The sequence below is a fragment of the Emydura macquarii genome, unplaced genomic scaffold (assembly GCF_026122565.2).
Source record: "Emydura macquarii macquarii isolate MOO-44397 ecotype Brisbane River unplaced genomic scaffold, CSIRO-AGI_Emac_v2 contig_2988, whole genome shotgun sequence".
Taxonomy (NCBI): domain Eukaryota; kingdom Metazoa; phylum Chordata; order Testudines; family Chelidae; genus Emydura; species Emydura macquarii.
Window position 1 is genome coordinate 5,919,611 of NW_027133125.1, and position 18,365 is coordinate 5,937,975.

At 58.8% G+C, this 18,365-nt stretch overlaps 1 protein-coding gene across 1 annotated transcript; it reads left to right on the plus strand.

Annotated features, from left to right (window-relative positions):
- The first annotated feature begins 1,221 nt into the window (after positions 1-1,221).
- On the plus strand, positions 1,222-14,673 carry LOC137167825 (dnaJ homolog subfamily B member 2-like). The gene is made up of 8 exons (XM_067570127.1): positions 1,222-1,286; positions 4,852-4,961; positions 7,971-8,024; positions 8,660-8,776; positions 11,863-11,973; positions 12,388-12,493; positions 13,354-13,424; positions 14,070-14,673. Exons 1-8 carry the CDS (start codon positions 1,222-1,224, stop codon positions 14,585-14,587), a joined length of 1,152 nt encoding a protein of 383 aa, XP_067426228.1. The 3' UTR covers positions 14,588-14,673.
- The last annotated feature ends 3,692 nt before the right edge of the window (positions 14,674-18,365 follow it).

The following is an 18,365-nucleotide window of genomic DNA, read 5'->3' on the forward strand; positions in this document are numbered from 1 at the left end:
CTACCCCACAGCTGGGAGCGCGCTGCCCAGCCCAGACAGACAGGCACACGTGAGTTTGGCTGATGCTAGCGTGCTAAAGATAGCAGGGGAGCCAGGGGGAGCCCAGGCAGCCACTCAGGTTTGCTGCCTGGGCACATTCCCAGGCTCAATCCTCCAAACCCTCCTCGCCCAGGCTCTACAAACCGCCTCCTCGCTCCGTCACCCAGCACTGCCTCCCCAGGCTCTCTGCCCTCTCGCGCCCTGACCCTCGGGCAGTGGTGTAGCTACGGGTGGGCCTGGGGAAAGCAGGAAAGCAGGCCCACCTGATCGGATTTTAAGCAATTCATCCCACGTTTTTATCAGCCTCTGTTTCGCTTGTGCCCACCCAGGTCAACCACAGGCCCTGCCAAAAAATCAGTTCCGGCTACGCCTCAGGGTTTCTCCTGCTTTAGGGGTCTCTTCCCTGCAGAGACAGTCCCAGGGTGCAGCCACCTTCCCAGACACCCCTACGGGCTCCTGTCCCAGTGAGCGGACGAGGACTCAGCTCCACTCCCCATAGCCCTCAGGCCTTCCCTAATAGCAGGGGTAGACAAAGGTACCGACTCTCCACTCCACTGGGCAGGATCCTTTAGCCCCCTACCCTGCTGCAGGCCAGAGCATCGAGCTCCCCCCCCCAGTCTGGGTGGTGGGATAAGGGGCTCCACGAGCCACACCTTAACTCTAAAAGATCCATGCAGCTGTCCATCCCTCCCTTATAGGAACCTCCAGGCTGGTTCTTCGCAGCTGGAGCTAACCCTTAATTAAGGGCTAATGGGACTTCCCCTTTAACCTCTCCCTGCCCGTGTGGGTGGGGTTCACACACCCCCTCGCAGTGTCTAGGACACGCTGGTTTTCTCTCACATACGACACTAACGATGCAGAGGACAGGGGACGCACCCGTGAGAGAGATGCGGCACAGGGGCTGCGCCGAGCGGCAGGGGGGTGAGAGAGAGTCAGGTGTGGATTTCTGAACAGTGGCTGAGTTGAGGTCAAAACCTGTGTGAGCTGGACAAATGGACAATGATTTGGGACAGACAGACTGTGTTAGGATGGTGTGGGGAAGGTCGTCTGCTGGTAGTGAGGTACAGGACTGAGAGAGGTGGGTGCCTCTCTCCGAGACCTGCAGGCTGGCCGCTCTCACTGCCTTTCATTGCCTTTCCCCCCAGATTCCCTGCTGGCCTCGGCACAGGACCCACACCCGCCATGGTGGAGTACTATGAAGCACTGGGCATTCCCCGCAGCGCCTCCTCAGATGACATAAAAAAGGCGTAAGTCCCGCTTCCTCGGAGCAGCTGCAGCCACATCCCCACACATCCCGATTGCCCCGTTCCTCTGCCTCTCTCTGGGTTTGCCAGCACTGTCCCGCAGGGCTCCGGACACAGGGTATCTAGCGATCTCCATGGCCCACCCCAAGGAAGAAGGCAGCGTTGACTCCCACCGTCCTGTAACAGGACCGGGGACAAACACGCTTTGCCGCAGGGACCATGCTGACCTCTCGGGAAAGGAGCAGTTCTCGGGCTTGTGCTATGCAGGGCTCAGACTAGATGGTCCCAATGGGCCTTGGGATCTAGGAATCGATGCTAAGGTGGCTCAGGCCAGGATGGTGGGGTCGGTGGAGAGGGGTCGTCTGCCAGGAGCTATCTGTAGTGTGAGCTGGGACACATGTGAGGGGGTGGCTAGAAGCTGGCTCATCAGTCATGCCCTGTGCTGTGCATAAACGTCCCATCAGGGGCCGCCCTTTCCCCACTAAGCTGTGATAGAGACGGGGAGGGAGATGGGAGGGCAAAGGTGACCAGACGCGGCGCAGCTGGAGTTACTGTGCCAGCCCTGCCTTTGATCCGAGCCTGCTCCTCCTGAAATCAGTGTCAGAACACCCATCAGCAACAGGCGCGGCCCTGCGCAGCAGCAGGGCTGTGGCTCCATCTCACCACCGTTCACTCACGGCCATGCTGGACCCTGAGAGACTAGCAGCACACGGGGGAGGTGAGGGGACCGGCAGGTGTTTGAGGGGAGAAGGTCCTCCTTCCTGGGTAGGTCCTGCCGTGGTGTCCGGCACTAACCACGGCTGGGGTGGCACCATGGAAGGTGCTGGGGTGTGGCATAGTTATCGCCATTCCTTAAAGCAGAGGTTCTCAAACTGGAGGTCAGCCCCCCCTAGGGAGGGCATGGAATGGATGGGGGGAGAGGGGAGGAGATGCTTTAGAGAAAAAACCTCACTGCACACATTTTACCCACAGCGATGAATAGGCGTCTACTTACATCACAGAGAAATTGCACATTTTTTGCAAGCTGGTTAGAGCATAAAAAGCAAATGTCACGGCTGGGTTCGTACAGTTGAATACTGCATGCCCCCTGCACTTCTGTGCTGCTGCTGACAGCGGCGCTGCCTTCACAGCTGGGCGCCCAGCTCTGAAGGCAGCGCAGAAGTAAGGGTGGCAATACCGTGACCCCCTTACAATAGGCTTGCGACCAGTTTGAGACGTGCTGCTCCAGACGGCACTGTGCATTTTGACGGATTTCTGTTAAGTCTGCCTAGCATTATACAAAGTCATTGCCCTCTCTACGTTAATCCGTTTGCTCCGACGCGGTGTCATTTAATGGTAAGCATTGACCAGTGGCAGTTTTGCTTTTGCTGTTGTTACGTTGGATTGTTGGCTCATTCGTGCAACAGAAAAAAAAACCACTGAAGTGAAAAACAAAGAAGCCGAAACTGACTCAAGTGAAGCACCGCCACCGACAGGAGATATTGAGAAGCAAGCCACACAGACAGTGAAAGGTGGTACTGATAAGGCCGTAACACAGCATAAAATCAAGCAGAGGAAATATCGAGGGGAATACACACAAAATACACTGACAATATGGAGCACCCACAGTGCGCTTTATGCTCAGAAGTGCTGCACAAGCTAGCTTAAAACCCGTAAAACTGAAGAGGCATCTCATCTGCAGAGCAAACCTGCCATGCATGCTGATCAGCCAGCAGAGTATTTCCAGCAGAAAGAATGAGAACTTAAAGGTCAATGGCATGTTATGAATAAACAAACAACCCGGCAAAAGCACTAATGGTTTCCTACCACGTTTCCTACCTAACTGCTAAATGTAAAAAGCCACACACAGTGGGTGAAAGGCTCATTCTCCCTGCAGCGCTGGCAATGTGTTGCATTATGCAGGGTGACAAATTTGCAACTCCACTTCAAGCCATTCTGTTGTCCAATGCTGCAGTTGCCCCATGCAATGATGATATTGCCAGTGACATAAAGGTTCAGCTGATGGAATATGTTAAACAGAACCCCAAATACGCCTTACAACTCGATGTGTCTAAAGACGTAGTTCATTCAGCTCAGCTACTTGTGTACGTGAGGTACGGTTAGGACAGGAAGCTGCAAGAAGATTTATTTTTTTGCAATTCACTTCAAGGAAAGACAACAGGATAAGAAATATTGTGCAATCCTGACATCTTCATGCATGAAGAAGGGCTGGAGTGGTCATGCTGTGTATATACGGATGGGGCCAGAGCTAGGGTGGGAAAAGAGTTGGACTGAAAGCAAAAGTTCTTGAAGTGACTCTGCATGTTGTTTTCATACATTGTGTTATACATAGGGAAGCTCTGGCTTCCAAGACATTTGAACCGGAACTTAACTTGTCCTGCTCACTACCCTCCAACTAGTGAACTTTGTTAAGTCTCCTCCTTGGAATTTGAAATTGTTTTCAAGGTTATGTCGAGAGATGGGATGAGAACGGCCGTCGCTGTTTTTACATACAGAAGTCCGGTGGCTATCTCAAAGAAAAATCCTGATGCATTTATCTGAGCTGAAAGATGGACTCTGCTTGTTCCAGCTTGACACCGGATCACCTTATGAAGAATATCCTGTGATTCAAAATGGCTTTTGAACCTAGCCTATTTAGCTGACATTTTTGAGACGCTGAATGAGCTGAATGTTTCACTTCAAGGTCCCAACGCCATCAATCTGCTGTTAAACTGATGGCTTCAGGAAGAAACTTAATCACTGAAAGGAACAAGTGGAAGGTGGGATTGTAGAAACGTTTCCAGTGTTTGCAGGGTTTTTTGAGGATAACGAGCTTGAACTTGAAAAGATAAAACCAATAATTGCTTGTCATCTCACAGGCCTCGATAGCTACAGTATCAGTAGCTCACTTAAAACTGACATGACTACGTACCGGAATGGCTCTGTTTGAGTCACTGCCTTACAGGTTTTAATATTTAGTGAGAGTTGCACATTGATTGATTTTTTTATCGGGATACATACTTGTTTGGCAGGGTGGAGGGCGTAAATTACTACAGGCATGTGGGGGGGAGGCGCAATCAAAGAAGTTTGAGAACCACTGCCTTAAAGGAGGCGTGTGCCCCTCCTGGCACTTCAGTGAAAACCCCACAACCACCATCAAAGGAGAAGCTCGTCCAGATAAACCCCAGAGCAGGAAACAGGCCCAGAGCAGGGAAGGCCCTGAACCAGGAAGCGCCCCTGCGCAGGCTGCAGAGTCTGTCATGGATGGACCTGCGTCCGGCCATGTCTGAACGTAGCAGAGGTGATGTCTATGTCGGACACACGGGTCAGCTGGGCAAGGCCTGGCTGGAGACATGGGGCAGCTTAAGGGATGGGGGTGGTGCTGTGCTTGTCGAGGCTTCCCTGAAGCGGACAGCTCTCGAGGAAGATCATCCCTGCTTCCCAGGGCTCTGGGAAAGTGTGAAGTAGCGCTCGGGGCAGGCGTCCCTCTCTTTGGGGAAGGAGGGGACAAGTGGAAGGGGGTAGCCCCCGGTGACGGGCACAGTCAGGGATCGCTGCGTACACTGTCTTTCATTTGGGGTCTCTGCAGGTACAGGAAGGCGGCGCTGAAATGGCACCCAGACAAAAACCCGGGGAACAAGGAACACGCCGAGCGGAAGTTCAAAGAGATCGCGGAGGCGTATGAAGTGCTGTCGGACAGTAAGGGGCTGGCATCTCCCCTCCCCGGCCCTGCCTCCCTCTGGCTCCGTGTGGGCCCCGGCAGTGGGTGCGCACTCGTGCACAGGGTGGGGTGGCTGTGGGTCAGAGCAGGCTCTCATCTCCTCTTCCTGCACTTTGAGACGTGTCAGCGGCTCCTAAACTCATGCCCTCTCGGTTGCCCGCTGGGTCCCTCCCAGCGCTGTGTGTCTCACCAGTAGACAGGGGACAGCTTGTTACTGCCTGGCCCTGTGTGCCACCCTCCTCTCATCAGCCTCGTGGGAGTGGACCCTGTCGCTGGCCCCATGTGCTTCCATTTCTAGCCATGGCTCCATGGGGCACACGCCTGGGCTCAGAGCTCTTCCCACCCATCCAGCCATCCTAGACCTCGAACAGTCTCGGAGACCTCCTGAGCCCCCTGTGTGCTCACCCACCCTCCCTCCCTCACCTGGGCATCCCATTCAGCCCCTTCGGGGACAAGGTGGCAGGAAAGCAAAGAACGCAGGCGGCGCAAGGGAGTTTATAACCCACTGGGGAGAGTCACAGATCCTTGGAAATGACAAAAGTCCTGAGACACTCACTCCCCCAGGCTGAGCTCAGCCCTGTGGATCCAAGGTTCATCAGCATTTCCAGCAGGACCGAGTCCCTCCCCTCCCCTCTCTCTGCAAGCCCGTCCCTGCTGGGGTGACGGTCACCCCCCTGCACAGAGCCGGACCCACAGCGGCCCCTTGGCTCTGCACCATGGGCTCAGACTGGAAAGGTCCAGCTCCACTAAGCAGGCAGGCCCTCCGTTTGCAGCCCGTGTAGGAAGGCCAGGGTCCTCTGGAGGTGGGCCAGGCTCTGGCCCCCCTGAATGCGGCAGCTGCACTGCTGTCGTGTAGACACTCCATTGCTGTGGTAATCCACTCCCCGAGAGATGCGTGCTAGTGTAAGCGGGGCAATGGGCCCGCTACTGTGGGGAACTTTCCTTGCTTATACACTACCCCGCTGCAGTTGGCTAGCAGAAGGATCTGAGTCCCTGTTCCCTTTACCCAGAGCCCCACCTGACCTCGAGGGCTCCCCTCCCACTCTCCTGTGTGGTGGGGTGCCTGTAAGCCCGACAAGGCTGGGCCCAGGATTCCTGGGGCTCAACCCCCAATCTTGTCATGGTCCCTTAGGGCAGGGGCTGGGGTGTCCCCACTCTGGGGTCTAACTCTGCACTAGGCGCGTCCCTGACCCACTGATCATTGCACACAGTGCAAAGCAACACAACGTGTTACACAAACAGCAACCAAACATCAAATACAAAATAAGAAAAGAGGAGAAAGGAGAAAGGAAAACACCCAGCACTGACTGCCCCTGGCCCGGGGCACCACACACAGTGTCTCTGGGGTTCACAGTCTGTGTCACACGTTGCAGGCCCGCTGTCCAGGCCCTGGCTATGCTGCAGGGATGCAGAGAGTCAGACACGTGCTCTGCCAGTAGCCACACGCCCCAGGGTCCCCCTCGCTCTCCCCAGCTGCTCACCACACCCGGCTCCAGATGGCTCCAGCCACAGCTCCTGCTCTGCTCTGCTCTGCTCTGCTCTGCTCAGTACAGCTGCACTTGGCTCGGCTCGGCTCGGCTCGGCTCGGCTCAGTTCTCTGGGATGTCCCCTGGCTCTGCTGCTGTGGGCCAGCTCAGCTCAGCTTTCTGTGCCCCTCTTCTAGCCTCCTGGCCACCAGCTGCTCTGTCCTTAGCTCTGCCCACTCTGCCCAGGCAGCTCCAGCTCACAGGCAGGGCGGGGCTCCCCCCACCCTCCTGGCTCCCTCACTGGCCGGCCCGCCCTGTCAATCAGGCTGACCTGAGTTGGCCTCTCCCCACTGGCCCTGGGGGCTGTGTCTGTCTCAGGGTCCTGCTTCCTCCAGAGATGCCGACCCCAAAGACCTGCCCGGTCCCAGTGAGGGGCTAACAGACCCTGACACTAGATTACTGGGATAATTCTACCCTGGGCCTCGTGGTGTCTGTGTCGGGGCTTTGGTCGGCTTAACTACGGCTCTGGCTCTTTCACTCCCCCAAGGACAGAGCTGGGTTGACTGAGGCTCTAGGTGCGGACCGGTCAGCCAGAGTTGAGGCAGCGTGAGGCTGACAGGGAAGGCCCTTCAGTGAGCAGCCAATGCCTGTCCCGGGCCGGGCAGCTGTCTGCAATGCAGAACCACAGGCTGCTCCTGCACCAGCCCAGCTCCTGGGGCCACCCTGCCCACATTTCAACCCCGGCACAAACCAGAGACTTGTTACCCGCTGCCCGTCTGTCCCCTGCCCCTCCAGCTCGCTCTCTGCCGTCGCCCCCACTCTGTCACCGCTGCAGCCCCCCAGGGATGTGGCAAGGTGCTGGGATGGTGAAGGGAAAGACCAGCAATGCCCCGGCACAGGAATCCCTGAGTGTGACAGCACCCCCCGACTGGACCGCGGTACCCTGATCCCAGGCAGCTACTGAGCAGGGCGGGGGAGCCGGGAGCCCTGTGACGACCCTAGCCCATCTCCTGGAGATGCAGGATTGCTCCCCTCTCAACATGCCCAAGTGTAGTGCCCCAAAGGGGACAGCCCAGATCCCAGCCCCACGCTCAGACAGGAGAGCCACCATCCATCTTCGTACCTTGTGCCTCCCAGTCACAGCCCTGGGACACCCTAACCCCTGCCTGCCTCTCCCCAGCATTTGCCCTCCATATACCTGTCGAGAACTGATCACTGCTGCCCTACCCCCTTGGGGTCCCTTCCACGGGAGACCTGCTCTCCCGTCTCTGACTGGGCGGGCAGGGAGCCTTGAGGTAGGCGCTGGCCCAGGAGAGCCTGTAGCAGTCCCATGTCTGTCCTTCTGGCTGCTTCCCCAGTTGCAGTGAGGGCTGAAGCCCCTATGGGCCCCTGAGGCCCCCTATGCCTCAGCCCTATGGGCTGGGGTGGGGTGAGCCTGGTGGAAAGGCCGCTGTGTCTGCTGTGAGACCCGGACCCGGCTGGAGATGGGCTGGGTGACTTCTCCCTCCTTCTCCCCTCCAGAGAGCAAGCGCGACCTCTACGACCGCTACGGCAAGGACGGGCTCACGGGGTCCGGTGAGTGACCCACCCTGGGGAAAGGCCTTGCCCAGCAGACTGGCACTGGGTTCAAAGGGACCCCGTCTATTGGGGGTGCGGTTTGCCAGCCCGGGGGCTGTAGCAGATCAGACTGGATGATCACAGCCGCCTTGGAATCTGTGCCCAGCAAGCCCTGGCATAAGGCAACCGCCTTCCCAGCTGGGCGTGGAGCACCCGTAGTGCCCAACCCCAGCCACTCCGCTGCAAAACCCTCCCGAGGGACAGGACGGTCCTGGGACTGTGACCACCATTTTAGTGGGGCACACCAGAAAACCAGGCGCTCTCCCTCGCGCGGTGCTGAGGACACTGTGAATTGAGGGGAGTTGCCCAATACATCCTGGCGTGGGCCCATCCCCCCCACAGACAGCGGCGCGTAGGGGGCGGGGCGGGTGGCTCCAGACCCTCAGGAGGATTCTCCCCGCCAGCGTTAAGGGCTGGTTAGAGGTGTGGGGAAGCTCTCCCAACCAGGGCCCTCTGGGGACCACCTAGGAGACGCACAGGCTCCCATGCATTGCATCCTGAGATCTGGGTGTCTTTTCTCCGGGCTGCAGCGCTCTGGGCACCCCAGCCCCCGGGAGGCAGGTTTGTAATGGCCATCTCTGGTTTTCCCCCAGGAACCGGGGATCCCCGGGGCGGTGCTGGAGCTCCGGGCTTCACGTTCACCTTCCGGGGCGCGGATGAGGTCTTCAGAGAGTTCTTTGGGGGACGAGATCCTTTTGCCGACTTCTTCGGTGAGCGTTTGCCCCGTCTGGAGTCCTCCTGAGGCAAGGCGAGCCCAGTCATCCCCACGGCTCATGTGCTGCTCTGGGGGCGTGCGCCTGGGGGGCCTGACCCCCTGTCTGGGCAGGTCCAGTCAGCTGGATTACAGCCAGAGGGAGAAGGAGAGCCCATCCCTTCAGCCCCGATGGGAACTCCTTGGCCCAGCCCCCAGCGTCACAGCCCCTTGGGAGAGCCTGGGGGGGGCTGGGATCCCACCCTGTCAGGCTCCAGGGGACTGATGGCTTGGGTCCCGCAGCAAGCCAGGCCTCACGTTACCAAGGCAAACCAGCACAGAGGCAGAAAGGCCTGGCCTGTAACTCCTCCGCCCGGCTGTGCTGTGGGCCAGGGCTGAGCCCCTGCCAGTAACCGTTTGCTGTGGGTTGTTGTGACACAGGAGAGATCAGGCTCTGCTCCTGAGGTGGGAAACGGGACTCCTTTCCTCCACCACGGAGCTGTGCCGCAGCCCGTCCCACGCCACCGCCCTGCTCACCTGCCCCAGCTGGGGTTGTCACGTTCATTACAGCCCCGGTGGGATGCTAGCGGCCTGTGGGCGCCCCCCACGACCCTCAGACAGGAAACACAACACCAACATTTTGCCACTGCCCCTTGTTTCACCCTCAGCCCTGTTTTGTGCCCTCCCCCCGCAGCCAATACTCTTTGCTTTTTGTGCAGGTAACATTAGAAGCGCCTCAGGGCAGGGACCTTGCTTTGTCCTGTCTGTGCTTCTCTGTGTGTAGCCCTAGACACATGCTATCATGCTGGGAAGAATTAGCCAGCAAATGATTGCGAGCTGAGAGACTATGCAGCCAAACCACTCCACCTCGAAGCCATCAGTCGGTGGCCATCTCCTTCTCTGCCCCTAGTCCCTGCTCAGGGGCAGACACCTTCTCCCTGTCCCTAGCCAGCAATCACAGGAACACCTCTCAGGATTCCCTAAACCTGCCCCTTAGACATGTCTCAGAGACGCAAACAAACGCAGCTTCGGCATCCAGCTATCAGCACATGCCCTGCGAGACTCCCAGGCTCCGTCCGGTCGGAGTCCTCCCAGAGCAGGGTCACATCCTGCCCTAAGCACCTCCATGGAATACGCTCCACGAGGGAGCGCTGGCACACACCGGCCCCACGCCTCATCTGAGCCATTCACAGCCGTCTGTGTGCACAGGTTTCTGACTCTGCAGCGCTGTGCCCGTCAGGACCGTTTTACCGTCTCTGCCCCGGGACAGAGAGCTGGGAGTCAGTATCAGCTCCTGGCCCTACAGTGCAGGGTGTGTCTTCAATCATCTGCCTTCTCAGCTCCTCTTCCTGCGGGCTATCTCCGGGATGCAGGCCCACAGCTGCCTCATCAAATGTCTGCAAAGCAGCCCTTGAATGTGCAGACGAGAGATCTGCGAAACAGACCAGCTTGGAGCGAAGTAGAGAGGAGGAGGAGAAGGCTCTGACAGCCCCAGCTCCCTGCTAGCTTGGATTGTAAGTGGAGGGGAAAGAGGCCAAGCTTCCCTGGGAATTCGCACCAGACAGGAAAACATCTGATGGTCTTGGATGACCAGAATGGACCTTTGCCTGCCCTCCTAGTTATCACGCCCATCAGTGCTGCCCTGCACAGCCCCGTGGAGTCACGGGTAGGTCAGCACCGAGATGGGAACGGGAGTTCAGCTAGCTGAGACCTCTGTGATCCTGCCCACGAAGGCGGAGTGAGATCATAGAACCATACAGTTGGACGGGAACTCAGGAGGTATCTAGTCCACCCCCCTGCTCAGAGCAGGACCAACCTCAGCTAAATCATCCCAGCCAGGGCTTTGTCAAGCCGCAGCTTAAAAACCTCTAAGGACGGAGATTCCACCACCTCCCTAGGTAACCCATTCCAGTGCTTCACCACCCTCCTAGGGAAAAACTTTTTCCTAATGTCCAACCTAGACCTCCCCCCCTGCAACTTGAGACCGTTGCTCCTTGTTCTGTCATCTGCCACCACCGAGAACAGCCTAACCCTATCCTCCCTGGAACCCCCTTTCACGTAGTTAAAGGCTGCTATCAAATCCCCCCTCACTCTTCTCTTTTGCAGACTGAACAAGGCCAGTTCCCTCAGCCTCTCCTCATAAGTCCTGTGCTCCAGCCCCCGATCATGTTTGTTGCCCCATGGACTTGTGCATGTCCAGCCTTTCTAAATAGTCCTGACCCTGTTCCTTCAGCACTGCGGGATGTTCACCTCCTCCCCATTCTGTGCTGCCCAGTGCAGCAGTCTGGGAGCTGACCTTGTCTGTGAAGACAGAGGCAAAATAAGCACCGAGTGCTTCAGTTTTTTCCACATCAGGTTGTCTCTCCCATTCAGTTAGGGGCCCAAACTTTCCCTGACCTTCTTCTTGTTGCTAATATCCTCTGGCTGAGGTGAAGCGAGACAAATTCGGAGGAGAAGAAAGATGCAAACGTTTCACAGTGCGGGGAATTCACCCTGGGGCCAGCTCGGGCTCACCCAGGGATGTCATTTGAAGTCTTTAATACAAGCCTGGGCCTCTCCAGGAGATAGGCTGCAGCTCAGCGAGGAGTGATGGGCATGACACAGGAATCTCTGGGCTCTGCAGGAGGTTGGAGTACGTGATCAGAATGGTCCCGTCTAGCCTTGACATTTACGAATGAAATGACACGCTCCGCCAACCAGCTCAGCCCTTCCCCTCGCCGACAGGACTGAGGTGCGTGGCCATCTCCCGGTTGGCTCTCAGCAGCGGCTTGTCCCTACCTGGCTGATGCCCTGTCGGAGGGTGGTATTAGCATTGATTCAGCACCACAAACCTTACAAAGCCCAGAGGCCAGGCCCCCGGCCCACAGAGTCGATGGATGAGGGGTGAGGAAAGGGGGGCAGGAACCCAAGGGCTGGAGCGGTGGCCTGCAGCAGGCATCTCAGCAGCTCTGTGCTACGTGTTTGGATGGATATGTTCTTGGCAGGGCGGGAGCCGAGTTCCAGGCTGGGCTCCTGTCACGGCCCCCGCACAGAGCTCACCCTCTCCCACTGCCACTTCCCGCTAGCTGCCGGGCTGCACTTAACCACCCACCTCCTGCTTTCCAGATGACGTGGGCCTCTTCTCAGATCTGCATGCAGGAGGCCCCCGGGGCCATGGACGGGGAGCCCCCTCCGTTGCCTACTCCTTCTGCTCCTACGCCTTCCCAGAGCAGTCAGGTAAGGGGCGAGGGGCAGCCGGCACACCAGCGTGCGGCTCCCCATCACCCAGGAGCCACGGATTCTCCCTCTGGCTCCAACTTGCAACCCAGCGCCATTGTCCTCCATTGCACCCCACCCTGTCCTTCTTCCGAGTCCTGGCCCTGTTTGAGCCCTGAACATCTAGATCCGTTCCCAGCCCAGCCCAAACCTCCCCCCGTCGGCTCCTGTGACCCAGGAACTGTCTCGCCCTGCGATCCCGGACAAACGTTTCCTCTCCGAGTTTCACACCCGCCCTGTGGTGCATCCCCGGCTGACCCATGGCCACCCCGTCACCCGCTCCCGCCCGGCCACGGGAACCGCTGCGATCCCGCGGGGCTCCCTGGGTCTGGGCTGGAGGAGGTTCTGCAGTGAGGCTGCCGCCCTGTTTTTCAGATTTCTTCTCCTCGTCCTTCAGCCCCGGCGCTGAGCCAGGAATCGGCTTCCGCTCGGTTTCCACCTCCACCACCTTCGTCAACGGCAAACGCATCACCACAAAGAGGTAGGGGGGCTGGCGCTGACTGGCCAAGCCAGCCTGTCTCCCAGCACCACGGCAGCTGCTCCAGACATGGGCGTAGTTTGGAGGAGCGGGGAGGAGGTTACCCCCCCAAACTGCAACCCTTGGGCAGGCGTGGAATTTCCCCCCCATGCGCAGCCCCATTGGCCTCACTGTAACTGCTCTCCCCAGTGTAGAAATCAAACTGTGTCTATGGCCCCAGGGGCCCGGATCAAGGGGCCAGCCAGTCCCATGTCCCATCACCTGCCACTCCAGACCTCTCCGTGGGGCCAGCCAGTCCCGTGTCCCACCACCCCAGAGCCCTCCGGGGGATCAGCCAATCCAGTATCCTGCTTTCAGCAGTGGCTCCCCGCCCCCTTTCAGGAGCGAACCTGAGCGGAGCTCCTGCACGGCCAGGGGGAGCCCAGCATCCCCTCCGAGTCACACAATTGACTGATTCTGGATCCATTCCCAGCCCCAGTCTCACTCTCAGGAGGGCTGCGGGGAGGGAGGGTCCAGCAGCTTCCCGGTGCGTGGAACCAGGGGTGAGCTACTGGGTCAGGGCACAGCCCTGAGAACAAGGGTGCGCTGGACACCCACAGCTGCACACTCTGAACGTCCCAGCAGGCTGAGTGGGGCCAGACCTGGCTGGCTTTCCGTTCCTTGCGGCTCAGGTCAGGGCCTCCCACTGCACATGGCTCGGACGAGCCTTCCAAGCAAGCAGCTCACGGGCCGGGAGAATGCGGGGTGTGTGGCACTGTGCAGGGGAGGGTGTTTGTGCGAGGGGGATGGGGAGGGAAGGGGTGCACGTGCGTGGGAAATGGGGGGCGGAGGGGTGCGCTGGACCCACACGCTCTGTCTCCCAGGATCATCGAGAACGGCCAGGAGCGGGTGGAGATCGAGGAGGACGGCGAGCTGAAAGCTACAGAGGTGAATGGTGAGGAGCGGCGCTTCGAGGCCTCTGGACGGGGGGCGCGTGCGAGCGGTGCCCGTTGGGAGGTGACGCTGTGCGCGCGCCCTGTCCAGGGAGATCTGGGGGAGGTCTGAGAGGAGAGGGAATCGGCCCAGCCGCCCGGGGCCCGGAACGTAGACTCTGCATGGTGCAGCTAACGGGAACCCGAGCTGTTCGTTCAGGAGCCGTGGCTGGCGTCCTGCCGTGCTGGGCGAGCAGAGGGGTGTCGTGAGCGCCTGGGCAGAGGGGAGCGTCCAGCTGCATAGACGGGGCTCCTGGGACACGGCCCCTGCACCCCACTCTGACGCTGACGGACAGGCAACCCCCCTGGCCATTGGCCACTGGCTGAGCTGGGGCTCGGGCCCAGTGACCCTCACAACGGGGCTGACTGGCCCCTTATTGGCAGTGCCAGCAGAGAGGCCTGAGGGAAATCTCCCGGCTGGAGGTGGGGGCTGTGGGGTTCGCCACGTGCCCCCACTGCGCCTGTCTGAGCACAGAGGGATTCACCGCGGATCCCTCCGACCAGCACAGCTGCTGCAATCCCGCGATCCAGGCCGAGCCTCATCTGGAGTCTGAACCTGGGCCCTGCTTCCCTGCCATCACTCGGGTTTGGGGGGCTCTTTCTTACAGACATAGCCAACGATGCGGAGCCCCAGGTGGGGCTGAGCCGCCAGGAACAGCACGACATCCTGAGCTCTGCGTCCGACTCCCCCAGCCCGCAGCGCCCCCAGAGCGCGGCCTCCTCCTACGCGCTCCCCGAAGAGGAGGACAAAGATCTGCACCGGGCCATGGCCTACAGCCTGTCGGAGCTGGAAGATGGGGGCCAGCACCGGGCAGACTCCCGCGGCTCCAAGAAGAGACGGGGCAGCACGCGGCGGACCCGCAAGGGGGCCAGCGAGGAGACGGGCGCTGCTCTGGCGCCTCAGAGTAGGGCCAAGGGAGCGGAGAGTCCAGGGGGAGGAGACAGCGTGAAGGAGGGCGAGGAGAGGCTGGCCGAGGGGCAGAAGGTGGGGAGCAATCCCGGAGCCACAGGAGGCGGGCTGCTGCCGGACGAGGGCGAGTTCACGCTCAGCGACCTCACGTCGGCGCTGGCTGAGATCGAGTCTGCGCCCGACGAGATGGAGTCGGTCGTGTGTGTCATCCTGTGATGCCAGCGGGGCCGGCCGCGGGGAGCCCCGGGCATCCACCGAGGGGGCACCAGGCAGCGGCGAGGAACTGTTAGTAAAAGTCACCATCAGCGCTCTGAGCCTGTGTGTCTCTGTCCCTCGCCGAGGGAGGAGCCGCTCAGGCAGGGCGGGAGCAAAGCCCTCCGGGCCGGGGCCTGTCTGGCCTCCAGCCCCATCGCCCGGGGCTGCGTGGAACTCAGGGCCCATCGCCTTTTGTCATGCATTTGTCGCCTGCTCCTCCAGGGACAGGAGGCCCCACGGGGTGCACAAACTGCTCCCCACGCTGCCCATCAAGCAGTTATGGCTCTTGGTTGCTTGCTGCTTGGCACTCTCCTTCTCTGTGCCACCTGCCCAGGGTGGAGATGCAGGGCTTCAGGGACCTGTAGTCCTGGGCGAGAGGGGTGTGCTGGTTAGTGCCCTCCGGGGCTCGGGGTTTGAGTGCATGCCCCTTGCGGAGGGGCATCTGTGGGCTGAATGCCCAGGGTTTTTGCAGGTACTCCCTGGAGTCAGGGGTCAGAAGGGTGCGGTCGGGGTCAGAGCAAAGCAACAAAAACAAGGCAGGGGCTGGAGCCATTGACTTAGGAGGAGCCACTAAAGGAAGTAAACCTGCAGCTTGGTCAGAGGAGAGCAGGGTGGAGCGAGAGCTGGCTCCAGGGAGCTGGAGGAGGCAACCCCGCTACCGTCTGGACAGTACAAAGGGGAATCACTGGGAGTACCAGAGTGAGACTGAACAGGGAGACGTTCATTCATCCTGAATATCAGGGAAAGCTTCCTGGCAGGCAGGTGGAACGGGCTGGGGGAGGCGGAAAGCCCGAGACACTGCCGTGCTGCACATGGGAGGAATCCAAATGCAAGCACGCAGCAGTAGGGTGGAGGACCGGGAGCCGCCTGACAGCCACACCGAGCGACAGCCAGTCCCTGCTCCCCCTGTGTGCCACGGCAAAGCAAGCGTGTTTCCTTGGCATCCTGGTGCCCTGCTTCCCACCCGCCTCCTGATGAAGGTGGGACTCTGTCAGGGGGTTAGCTGCTGCTCTCCCTCAAACACCCCGTGCGGAGCAAGGGAGAGGCAAGGAAAGCAGCTCATCTGCTGACTGGGGGGTCCCACTCCTGGCCATGGGTCGTGTGCAGAGGAGGGAGCATTCCACTCCTCAGATACATTAGGGCAGAATCAACATGCGTTTGTAAAGGGAAATCAGCTGTTTGAATTCTCTGAGGGGTCAAGAAGCAGGTGGAGCAGGGGATCCAGTGGCTGTAGCGCACTTGGATTTTCAGAAAGCCTCTGACAAGGTCCCTCCCCAAAGGTTCGTAAGCGAAGTGAGCTGTCCTGGGATAAGAGGGAAGGTTCTCTCCTGGATCAGTAACTGGTTATGACAGAAAACCAAGGGTAGGACTAAAAGGTCAGCATTCACACTGGAGAGAGGTAGATAGCGGGGTCCCCCAGGGGTCTGTGCTGGGACCAGTGCTGCTCAGCAGATTCACAAATGACCTGGGAAAAGGGGTGAACCGTGAGCCGTGCTGCTAAGGGCGCAAAGCTGGAATGTCCTTGGAGCTCTTCCAGCTACTCCGTGCTTCTGTGCCTGGCGCTCCGGTGTTCTCCGCGCTTGCCGGCTCATTCAGCGGACCTCGATGTGACTCCCAGAGACAGACCACAGCCACGGTTCAGGGACAGGGGCACTCGGCCAGGCATGGTCCTAGCACCCTGGCTTTGTGGTACAGTAACACACCAGTGCCCTGTGGCAGGGCATGGCTCAGTCTGTGGGAATTTCTGCTGTCCCCTTGGCCACAGAGTCAAGGTGAGGTACCCGACATTTACAGACGGAGACACCCAGCTGACGAACCACCTTCTGTGTGTCATGACATCTGCTTGTTACCTCCCCTTCTACCTTGCTCCAGATGTCTCGGGCAAAACATGCCTGTTCCTCACCTCTGTCCAGCCCTCTTGTCTGGTGCTAGGGCAGGATGTCACTGGACTCATCTTCTGGAGGGTGTTCACACGGACGCAGCATCTGTTGCTTCTCAGCAGTGCCGGTGTTTTAGCAACGCGAGCAGTGCCCTTGCCAAGGCCATGTACTGGAGAGTGAACTTGTCAGCAGCTGGTGCAATACAGGGCCTGACGTGGGCTCACGGCAGGGCCTGACTTTGGTGACTGTGCTCCAGGCCTCAGGTTTTACACCAGGCCTAGTGCGCCAGGCTCGCTCGCTCTCTCCTACAATCACTGCTGGCAACGTTTGTAGATGAAACACAATTACTGAAGACAGGTAAGTCCAAAGCCGGCTGCGAAGAGTTACAAAGGGATCTCGCAAAACTGGGTGATTGGGCAAGAAAATGGCAGATGAAATTGAGTGTCGATAAATGCAGAGTAATGCACGTTGGAAAACATAATCCCAACTATACCTACAAAATGGTGGGGTCTAAATTAGCTGTTCCCACTCAAGAGAGATCTTGGAGTCACTGTGGATAGTTCTCCAAAAACATCCACTCAATGAGCAGCGGCAGGCAAAAAAGCTACCAGAACATTGGGAATCATTAGGAAAGGGACAGATAATAAGACAGAAAATATCACAATGCCACGATAAATTCTTGGCACGCCCACACCTTGAATGCTGCAGGCAGATTTGGTCGCCCCATCTCAAAAAAGATAGATTAGAACTGGAACAGGTGCAGAGAAGGGCAACCAAAATGACTAGGGAATGGAACAGCTTCCATATGAGGAGAGATTAAAAGGACTGGACTGTTCATCTTGGAAAGGAGATGGCAAAGGGGGACATGACAGAGGTCTATAAAATCATGGCTGATGCAGAGAGAGTAACCAGGGAAGTGTTATTTACCCCTTCACGTAACACGAGAACCAGGGGCCACCGAGTGAAATGAATTGGCAGCAGGTTTAAAACAAACAACAGGCAGTATTTCTTCACACAAGGCACAGTCAACCTGTGGAACTCCTTGCCGGGAGATGTTGTGAAGGCCAAGACTATAATTGGATTAAAAAAGAACGAGAGAAGTTCCTGGAGGACAGGTCCAGCATGCTCTGGGTGTCCCTAAGCCGCCGCCTGCCGGAAGCCGGGATTGGATGGCAGGGGATGAATCATTCTTATGTTCCAAACCACCCCTGCCTGCTGCCGGGGCCCAGGCTCCCCACTGACCAGGATACCAGGACCTGGGCCGAGCACCCAGCTGGGTTTATATCCCTCCCCATCAGCCCCTTTGGGTCCTGGGACCCGCCTTATCTCCAGGCTCCCTGTGTCCCTAGCCGGAGGGGCTCAATGACAACATAGTGGGAAAATGCAGAGTCACGCCAGCTGGCACCGCCCTCCCAGCGGCTGCTTTCAGTCTGGCGTCAGCTGCTCTTTGCTCTGGCTCCCTGGGCAGCCGCGTGACAGCCAGAACAGCCGGTTTTCCAGCATTTGCTGTGGGCAGATCTGCTGACTGCAGCCAAAGCCTCCATGCTGGAAACCTGCAGCTCCCCTCCCTTGTGTTTTCATTCTTGGACACAGCCCGAGCCCGCTGGGGCTGGGGAAGCCCATGGCCCGCCAGGATCTGCACCTTGGCACACCAGTGCAAGGATTCAGGGTCTCAGAGCCCCCCACTGCAATTCCCATGATTCCCAGTCCCTGAGAGCTGCAGGATCCCCCCACCCCCCATTGTACAGTGCTGGCCTTCACACACCTTTGTGCACTCCAGTGCACTAGTGCAGCGTTCACACTCCCTGCCCCCGAAGGGCAGCGGGATGCACACCCTGGATCTGTAGTGCGGGGCTCAT